At 35.5% G+C, this 9,723-nt stretch overlaps 1 protein-coding gene across 2 annotated transcripts in view; it reads left to right on the forward strand.

The window, feature by feature from the left end:
• Nucleotides 1-2,480: 2,480 nt before the first annotated feature.
• LOC110038959 (protein SRG1-like) overlaps nucleotides 2,481-9,723 on the forward strand; it is an 18,233-nt gene continuing 10,990 nt past the window's right edge. For both annotated transcript variants that reach the window (XM_020743892.1, XM_020743893.1), the window contains exons 1-2: nucleotides 2,481-2,821; nucleotides 5,783-6,042. In XM_020743892.1, the coding sequence (XP_020599551.1) occupies nucleotides 2,597-2,821; nucleotides 5,783-6,042 (485 nt within the window). In that variant the 5' untranslated portion in view covers nucleotides 2,481-2,596. The remainder of the gene's footprint in view (nucleotides 2,822-5,782; nucleotides 6,043-9,723) is intronic.

Consider the following 9,723-nt stretch of genomic DNA (forward strand, 5'->3'; position numbering starts at 1 on the left):
TATATGATACATGCACAAAAGCATAGTTTTTATATCCTTTTTTGATATATTAATGCAAAATGCACATATTCTCATGAATATCACTCAAGTGGACTTATTAGTTGAATTTTTTGTGTGGGAAAAGGTGGTGGAGTTTGAACCACCAGTAAATGAAAAGAGTTGTGTGAGAATTATTTTGTTTAATATTATTTATTTATTCATTTTTATATTGAATTCAAGTAAGATTTAAAATATGGTATATTATAAAATATTTTTTCAATTTTATTTATTATTTTTTGAATGACTTGACTAATAAAAATTACTATTTAATCATGTAGTTGATGCTAACAATTTAAATATATAAATTATTGTTAGATGTAATTTAATTAAGACATTTGAATATTGATAAGAAGATATTTTCACATAGTATTTCAAATATTGAAGATATTTAAAAAAGAGCCATACGTCGGCAGCTTATTTTTATCGAGAAATATTATTTATTTGTTTATAGAAAATAATTTGAGTGGGTACTTGAGCTAGCATACAAACTTCAATTAAAAGTTCTAGTTCAGTCAATTCAACTAATATTTTGAACGAAATTAAAAGTAAATTCAACTAGTATAACGAAAAAATTCAAATACTTATCATTACCATTGAATTGACTGAAATTTAAGGCTCGAGGTAATATTTTGAACAAGAAATATTTAAACTTCAATTAAAAGTCAACGAAGACTTAAATTTCAGCAAAATTATAGTTGAATTGACTGACTCGATGAGACGAACCCAATGGTATCAAAATGGGTCCAATCTGAACTAAATCAAGTCCTAATCAAGTCATTAACCCATTTTTTAAAGCTATTTGAACACACTTGAAAGGTGAAATAGATGTTGAATCTGATGAATTTATAGCCGAATTGAGCATCTCGACAAGATGAATCAAATAATCCCAAAATCGATCAGTTGTGACATCGTTAAGGCACACAAATATTCATCAAATGTCTAATTAAAGGAAACTCTTCTGACCGTTTGATCAAAATAATTAATATTCATGCATTAATTGTACCCAAAACTCAATAAATAGTGAATCTTTTCTTTTATGAGAGAGATGAGAGCTTGAAGTCTGAAAAGAGAGCTTGAGGTCTGAGGAAAAACTTGAAACTTTAAGGAGCTGAAGTCCAACATCACTCCTACCACCTTCAACCACAGCCAACCACTACTTGTCGGTCACCGCCGATCACCATTAAGTGTAACTCATATCTAGTAACAAGTTCATTTGCGCATCGACATTGTAATTCTAGATATTTTGTTATATTTTCCCACCCATGGGAGTGGATCTTTATAACTGGGTCAAGCCCGCGATATTTTCCCTTTTTTGGTTATCCATGTAAAAGCTTCAGATGTTTCTACCAGTTGTTTTCTTTTTTTTGAGCATGTATTGGATTCTTGAGCAACGCTAAGACGATAATTTATTACTCTACCGCCATGAATTTTCTAGCACGCATTAATGTTAAATATAGAAAATGCAACTAGAAGATTTTCACAAAATTACACTTCACCACATACAATTTTACATGTTCTATAATTTTATATTCCACTTTCCAATTTATATAATAAGAATAATATAATTTTTGTCATTATAGAGCTTAAATATAATGTAATAATAATCATCTTATAAGTTGTTATATCATATTTTTTTGTTGCTAATTCTTTACCATGTAATACATTACTCTATATTATATATACCTTATAATCTATTACATCTATTTATTTTGATTGCTCTTTGCCTTGTTATGATTTTCTATTTAATTTATTTGATATTATAATTAGGAAAATAAATAATGATTATACATTTTCAATTATAATATTATGAGACATACATAATAGATTTTAAATAATAATAATAAAATAAGTCAGGAAAATTTTATCCTACATTAATTTTTATTGTATTTTTCTATTTAAATGAAACATGCCATTATTGTTTATAATATTTTTAAAAATAAATATATTAAAATTAATAATTAAATTCTGGGGACTGGTAGAAGACGAAGACACAATATTTTTGGATTTACATACATACCACAAAATTATTATGTATTTACACGCCTCCCATTTAAAGTTTTATATTTATTTATATCATTTTAGTTCCTGAAAAAATATTAAAATATGCTGTGTAAATTTAAGTGTTAGTTATGTAAATATACGAAAAAAATTAGGGCTATTTACATGCATACCACTCAATTTCTATGTATTTACATATCCACCACCTACACTTTGACCTTTATATTTACATTTTATACCATCCAAATCTTTCATATTTATTACACGAAAATAGTTATATTATTTTAAAGTTTAAAAAAGGAGATATATTTTTTATCTACAAGTATGCAAAAATAAAATTTAAGCAAGTTGATATGTAAATACATAAAAATTGAGAGGTATATTTGTAAATCATCAATATATTAATGGTACCAACTTTTATTCTCCATGACGGAACAACGACCTCTGTGATGCTGAAGTTGAGATAACTCAAAAGACAGACTGTCCAGCAAGATTCAGAAACAGCAGCGGAGAAGAAGAAGAAGGAAAGACGGAGCTCTTCCTCTCAACGAATTGGAATATGGTAGATACGGCGTTCGAAGGGAGGCTGGTCCAGGAGCTGGTCGCTAAGAGCAGCGGTGAGATACCAACCCAGTTTGTTCAGAAAGAGGAAAATCGTCCCATCGGTTCTGCACAGCCGGCCTCCGGCGTTCCCATCATCGACCTGCGCCGCCTATCCGAGCCTGGTGCAGGGGAGGAGCTCCTCCGGCTTAAGTTAGCCCTCCAAACCTGGGGCATGTTCCAGGTGTCATTTCTTACCCGATGCATAATAAGCCCTTATTGGTGAATTTTATTATAGTTAACCCTCAAGTATAATTGTTTCAGAACCGTATTGTTCAATTTGGTTTGATTGAGAAACTTTCTGGTGGATCATATGGTATTTGAGCTCAGCTAGCCAACCGAATCTATATTGGATCTTCCTTTTTAAGCTTGTCTCTAGGGGAGAATATGATCGCCAGGTTTATCATCTGCATAGATAGATTTTTGAATTGTAAATCCGTCAAACACTAGGTCAGACCATCTCATGTCACCAATAAAATTTTGTTATCATCAGGCTTACGGTGCTAATGTTCTGTCTTTATTTGGTGTTGATAAATCAATGTTGCTTCAAGGAGGACAAAATCATGAACATAAACATAAGCGTGTCCCCTTATTTGAAATCATGTAGAGATAAACTGCATCTAACTTAGTGCATCGACTTACATTACACAATGAGGCCATCATGATTTGAATGATGCTTGTTGAATTTAATACATAAGCCGTGTGAAATTAGCTACAATCTAATGATGAAATAACTACAATTAAAGAATCCATAGCTTGTGATACCAACCGGGAAATTAGCTCACCACACTTGAACCTCAATTTTGCTATGTCCAAAAACTCGATGAGAACTTCGTTTGGTATCTTGCTTGACTCCTCTTTGGAAGATCATAAGGACCGACTCCTGCTCAGTCACCACTGATTGCTGCAAGATCTGTAATTCAGCTTCAGGATGAAGCTGACTTTCAAGTGTACGCTGATATGAAGATCGTCTTGTTAATTTTCGTTGTAGTTCATAAGCAATACGGGATCTCATCCGATATACTCGGATTTGATCATCATAGTAGGGGATGAAGTAGAAGTGGTATTGGAGTTTCGTACAGATGGATTAGGCTGAAGTATAGTGGATGATCGGGATGTGGAGGCCATTAAGGAAGCTTTTGTTTTTCTTTTAAGAAAATCTTACGAGGACTTTGAAAAACAAAAAGGGATCCTTTTGGTATAGATATTTTTGGTGGAGCTGAAGGTCCTTCAAGGGAAAGTGTTTGGAGTTGTTTCCGCAAAGTACTAACAGATGATTCAATTGTTTTTGCTTCGATTTGATCTATCCTCTGAAGTTTATCTTCAATCGTCCACAACCTGTCTGCAATTACAAGTAATAATTGTATAGTAGAACTTTCTGCTTTACTATTGAGCTTAAAGCAGATACACTACTTTGTCTAGCGTCTGCGGGATTAAGAAAACCCAAAACAGGAGGTTCTAGGGAATCTGTGGCCTGCAGAGCTGCATTGTAATGACTAATGTTAGACGAAATCTTCCAATCGTTCATCAACTATGAAAAGAAACTATATGGGATAGAAATGCTTTAGGCTTATCTTTCAGGAATCTTTATATCCGCTTCTTGAAAAAGGTGTTAAGATCTGTTAATTAAAAGTTAGTATTTTAAAATTCATAAATCCAAGCGATAAGTTCCTATGCAACCCTGGTAATTCCTGTTCTCCGTCTGTTCTCTGCTACAGTTGGACAGTGCGCCTACTATTCTCGGCGATCTTGTCGTCCCACTCACAGTTACTAACTGAAGTACCAGGACACAACGTCTTACCAGAAAGAAGTTATAAATCTCAAAACACGAACTTAATAATAGAACAAAAATAAAATAACTTATCAAAAATTAGATATTCAAGAACCTTACTTACGCTTACCTAAACCACAAAGATTAACCCTCGTCTTCGACCGATCGCTGAAGCACCGAAGCCCCTTGTCTAGTCGCGATGCCGAACCGTTGAAGCTCGCTTCATCTTCGAACTTTCTCTGCACCGAAATCCAATTTGCCGTGAACCTTGCCAAAATCCTTCGTCGAATTCGCTCTGAATCGTCGAAACCCTAGCCGCCAAATCTTCTTCTTCTTGCGCCTAAATTTTCTGCCCTAGAACCTCCCTCTGATACCACTTCTTGAGAAATTTAGGGCAAAGAAAAACATGAATCGACACAAATCCAAAAGAACACATAGAGATTTAACGAGGTTCGGAAAAGATGTCTACGTCCCCGGGAGCAAAGCGGCGGCTTTCCTTCAATTTCAGAAAAGAGCACAAAATTATGTTCCTAGAATTACAAACAGGATATACTTTATTTCAATTCCAGAAAAAGATACAGAATTATTTCGTAGAGTTATAAACATGACATATATATATATATATATAACCCTAAAGTACAATGTGTAATTACAAAATTATCTCTGTACCATACCGTAGGGCGTTGCCCCCGCACTCCTAACCCACGTAACGAAACTCATTCAATCGAACATATTCTTCCACTCCGCTCCACTGCTCGCTCCGTTCCACTCCAGCATTTTTAATTATTAGTTTCTAATTAAGAATTTTCAGATTTGCATCAGTAATTTTTAAATGCTCCAAAAGTTAGATTACACCAGGAAAAATTTATTATAATTGAATTAGTATTAGACCATTCAAACTCACGAGGGTTACAGGTTTTCTTTAGTGTTTAAATTCATGACTAAGGCAAACACTGTTTAAAAAGGGAAGTCATTAAAGGCAATTCTTTTTTTCTAAATTGTTATTTTATATTTTCTCGAGGGAAATTTATTTGCATATATATGTCATAGAGGTCATTTCTCACATTTATGCGCTACATAGCTATGTTATTCAGTTCACAATCACAAAGGAAATTTCATCTTCACTATTTTATGTTTTTGAATGATGAAGTTTTGAAAGTCACTTTTTTGTATAAATATTATTCAAGTTTTGTCCATTAATGTTTGGTATCAAAATTCTCACGATGCTTCTATCTTTCCTTGAAGATCTTTGGTGTATTTTTCCAACTATTAGCGTACAAGAATAATATTTTTTTTCTTGAATCATACATACTAAAAAATTTGTCCATAAAGCTCAACAAGTATATTTTAAATACAAAAAACTTAGTATTGCAGGTTGTGAGCAATGAGATGCCCACTGCTTTCCTTGATGAGGTGCGGAGTGTGGCAAGAAAGTTCTTTTATCTTTCTAAAGAAGAGAAACGAAAGTACAAGAACCTCACGGATGATGAGGAGTTTAAGTTGGAAGGATATGGAAATGATATTGTGGCAACAAAAGATCAAATCCGTGACTGGAATGATCGTCTTTATTTGTTAGTGGAACCAGAAAGTGGGAGAAATCTTGAACTTTGGCCTAATAATCCAAGCTCTTTCCGGTATTAACCATTTCTATATACGATATGATATTTGACTCTTCACATTCTATTTACAAAACAAGTACATATTCTTGTATGACTCATGAATGGTGCCCGTAAAAACTACATATTCTCTTTTAGGTTGTATTTAAAAGGCAATTGAATTTTATTTGAGCTCATTTGATTTTTGTAATTAAAAAAAATACATTTTAAAATTAACGAACTTCATTATTTTCATTTGGAATAGGTCTTTTAAACTTACAAATCATCTCAATTGCATTGATAATATTTTCACAAACAAAGTGAAGATAAAATTATCATTTTCTAAGATATGTTTCTTGCCACCATAAACTACCAAATGTGTCTTTATTTCTTTTCATATGGACTTGTGGGCTGATTTTATTTTACTCAGTGTTTAAGCATAGAAGATATTTGATGTTTCAGTCTTTTGCATTTGCTATTTACTAAACAAAGGTATATATATGATGATACCGGAGTTAACCCATATCACAATAGAAATGCAAATGTTATTGTTGAAACTCAAAAAGGATTACAAACAACGACACTTGAAATAAGAAAACAACGACACAACACAAAGACAGCCTAGGGTGAAGGCAAAAAGGTGTTTGGTTGCAGCTGGATGGTAGGGAAGGGGGTTGGTCGAGGTTTGGGATTTGCGGTTGGCTGTAAGGGTTGTGGCTGCAGGTGGAGGGAGATGTGGGAGCTGTGGTGGGCGATAAGAGGTTTGGCTGCCGTAGGGAAGGAAAGGGAAGGACTGTTGTTGGACTGCAACATGAAGGAGAGGAGACAGGAGACATGCGGGTGGGGTAATAGATGTAGTTCGATAGGGAGGGGCTCACGGCAGGACAGGGGCTGGTGTTGGAGTTTGGTTGGGAGGGATTCGGCTGTTGGGTGGAAGCAGGGGTTTACAGCAGGCTAGAAGGGCTGGTAGTGGAGTTTGGCTGGGAAGGAGGCTGATAAGGGAGGGCTCACAGCAGGATAGAGGCTAGGTGTGGGGGAATAACTGGCGGCAGGGAGAAGGGGTGCAGCTGCAATGGCAGTGAGTAGAGAATGGAGAATAGGTAGAGGATAACTATCCCACTGGAGTGAGTTACTGTCGGAGCACCCTTCACACCCTTGGAGAAGATCAACACCTCGGATGAGTTAATGTCAGAGCACCTACTTGTCGTCGGATATAATCTTGGAAGGCAGAAACTCCAGAGGCAGGAATCTGAAAACAGAATACAACCAAAACTGAACCCTAAATAGCAAGCAACAAATATATAATAAGATATGTGGGAGAATAGGGGGGAAAGGGGGCGGTAATCCGCCCTAAGCTTTCGCCCAAACAGCAGGCCGGTCCAACCTCCCTGCTGCTCCTAAACCTTTTAGCTGATTCGGGTTGGACCAGTTCAGCCATAGAAGCCCTACGTCATATGATCAAACTTATAACTTCTTATGGCGGCAGGGAGAAGGGGTGCAGGTGCAATGGCAGTGGGTAGAGGATAACTATCCCCGCTGGAGTGAGTTACAGCCGGAGCACCCTTCACACCCTTGGAGAAGATCAACACCTCGGATGAGTTAATGTCAGAGCACCTACTTGTCGTCGGATATAATCTTGGAAGGCAGAAACTCCAGAGGCAGGAATCTGAAAACAGAATACAACCAAAACTGAACCCTAAATAGCAAGCAACAAATATATAATAAGATATGTGGGAGAATAGGGGGGAAAGGGGGCGGTAATCCGCCCTAAGCTTTCGCCCAAACAGCAGGCCGGTCCAACCTCCCTGCTGCTCCTAAACCTTTTAGCTGATTCGGGTTGGACCAGTTCAGCCATAGAAGCCCTACGTCATATGATCAAACTTATAACTTCTTTTTTTTATTTCAATTTATGATGCAATCATCACTAGCCAAAAGCCATTATGATCATCTTTTGGGATTTACTTATCAGTTTAGGTTAACTTTTGCTCATAAAGTAATTAGCTATGGTCTCAATCATTCACGAAAGACAAAGAAGTATTTTTAACTTGGAGGTTTAAGTAACTAAGGATTATTTGTGCAAGGCTCCCAATAGCTTGATGATTGTATGAAAAGTTTAAACTTTGTGAACATGGACAAACATGGATAACTAACCAAATATGCAGGATTGATTTTTTTGAGACCCTACCATATAAACACATATTTCTCGATATAATAATACATCTACTTGAGTTTGGTAAGAAACCTTAATTAGCTCTTGTTGAATCCCAAATTGTCATTTGGGTCACGCCCAATGGATAGATAATTGGACAAATGAGAGGAATAGAGAGAAAGTAAAGAGATTAGAGAGAATAAAACACAAAATAACACAAGTTCTCTTGGAACAGGTTCAGTAGTCTTTCCTGAAGGAATGAACCTGCGATTTATAGGGTTATAGGAGAGGCCTAGGAACTTACATGTTTGTTCCTGATAAAGTAGGAATGTTACAAGTGATAAATGAACTATTACACCTTTATATATTTGTAGCCGACACCGATATCTTTTGCACCTAGTAACCGTTGTTGGCATCGTTTCACATTTGTAACCGCTACTGATGCTGTTTTGTATTTATAACTGTTCAACTAGGTCTTAGTCAATTGATAGTTTTTTTGTAGGCTTTCTTGAGAGAACCCTTCGTGGAGACCTCCTAATCCTTGAGAAGGATTTATTCCATCAGGAAGAGGGCGTGTCACCGTAATTTGATGGGTAGTCTTTCTTCGGACGAGAGGTATTTATAGAAGATTGAAAGGGAGTTTTGTGCAGCAACCATTGATCTTCTCTGCGAGTGGCCCAAAATCGATTGAGGGAATCAATTTCGTACGACCGTCTTCAGACATACGGTGCCCCTTAGCTCGGATGTACTTTCGTTCGATTGGCTCGCTTTCCGATTGAATGAAATGATGTTTGATGGCTCGGTCTTTCGACTACAATGATGCAGTCATTTGGTATCTTCTGTCTCATCCATATAACTTCCTCAAGATTCGTGCAGTCAAATTTTCGATGTACAACTATAATTTCTTACCTAGTCCTAGTGTACAAGCTTGGTATTACTTCAATAGTAGTACCGGTTTCAAGAATCTCAGATTTGTATGACAAAGTTGAAAGAAAAAAGCCTTGGTATACATATGTTGATTTTTACCACATCTTTTCAAATGAGAACAAAGTACTGCAAATTATTTTTGATTTGTTCTGAGATTAATGTACTGAGCAAAAATTGTGTTTGATCAAATACAAATTTTTACCTTACAAAAGTTGCCTATGTATAGCTCCGGTTGTGATAGAAATGAGAATGCTAAAAGAAATGTTACAAAATCTTTAAAGGACTAATTAAGAAATAATTATATTAGAAGAATGATGGAGTGACATATATTAAATATAAGTGAATTGAACATATGAATTTTGGTGACCTCGAAGTGTAATATGAAAGATAGAAAGTGCATTCATCATATGCGCAATAAGTTAACATGAATAGAGATTATTCAAAATTATTTGCAAAAAGTAAGTTTAAACCTCCATGCATAACTCAATAGAAACAGACAGAAAATGATAGCTCATAAAGCCTACTCCTAATAGTTGGGATAAAGATAATGATGTTGTTGATATCAATAATTGATTTAACACAATACTTGCTCACAAAATCAGGTGTCTGAGCCTATGATTGAACCATTTTGGGCTCCTTAACAA

Source organism: Phalaenopsis equestris, unplaced genomic scaffold (genome assembly GCF_001263595.1).
Source record: "Phalaenopsis equestris unplaced genomic scaffold, ASM126359v1 Scaffold234532, whole genome shotgun sequence".
In the NCBI taxonomy this organism is placed as follows: domain Eukaryota; kingdom Viridiplantae; phylum Streptophyta; class Magnoliopsida; order Asparagales; family Orchidaceae; genus Phalaenopsis; species Phalaenopsis equestris.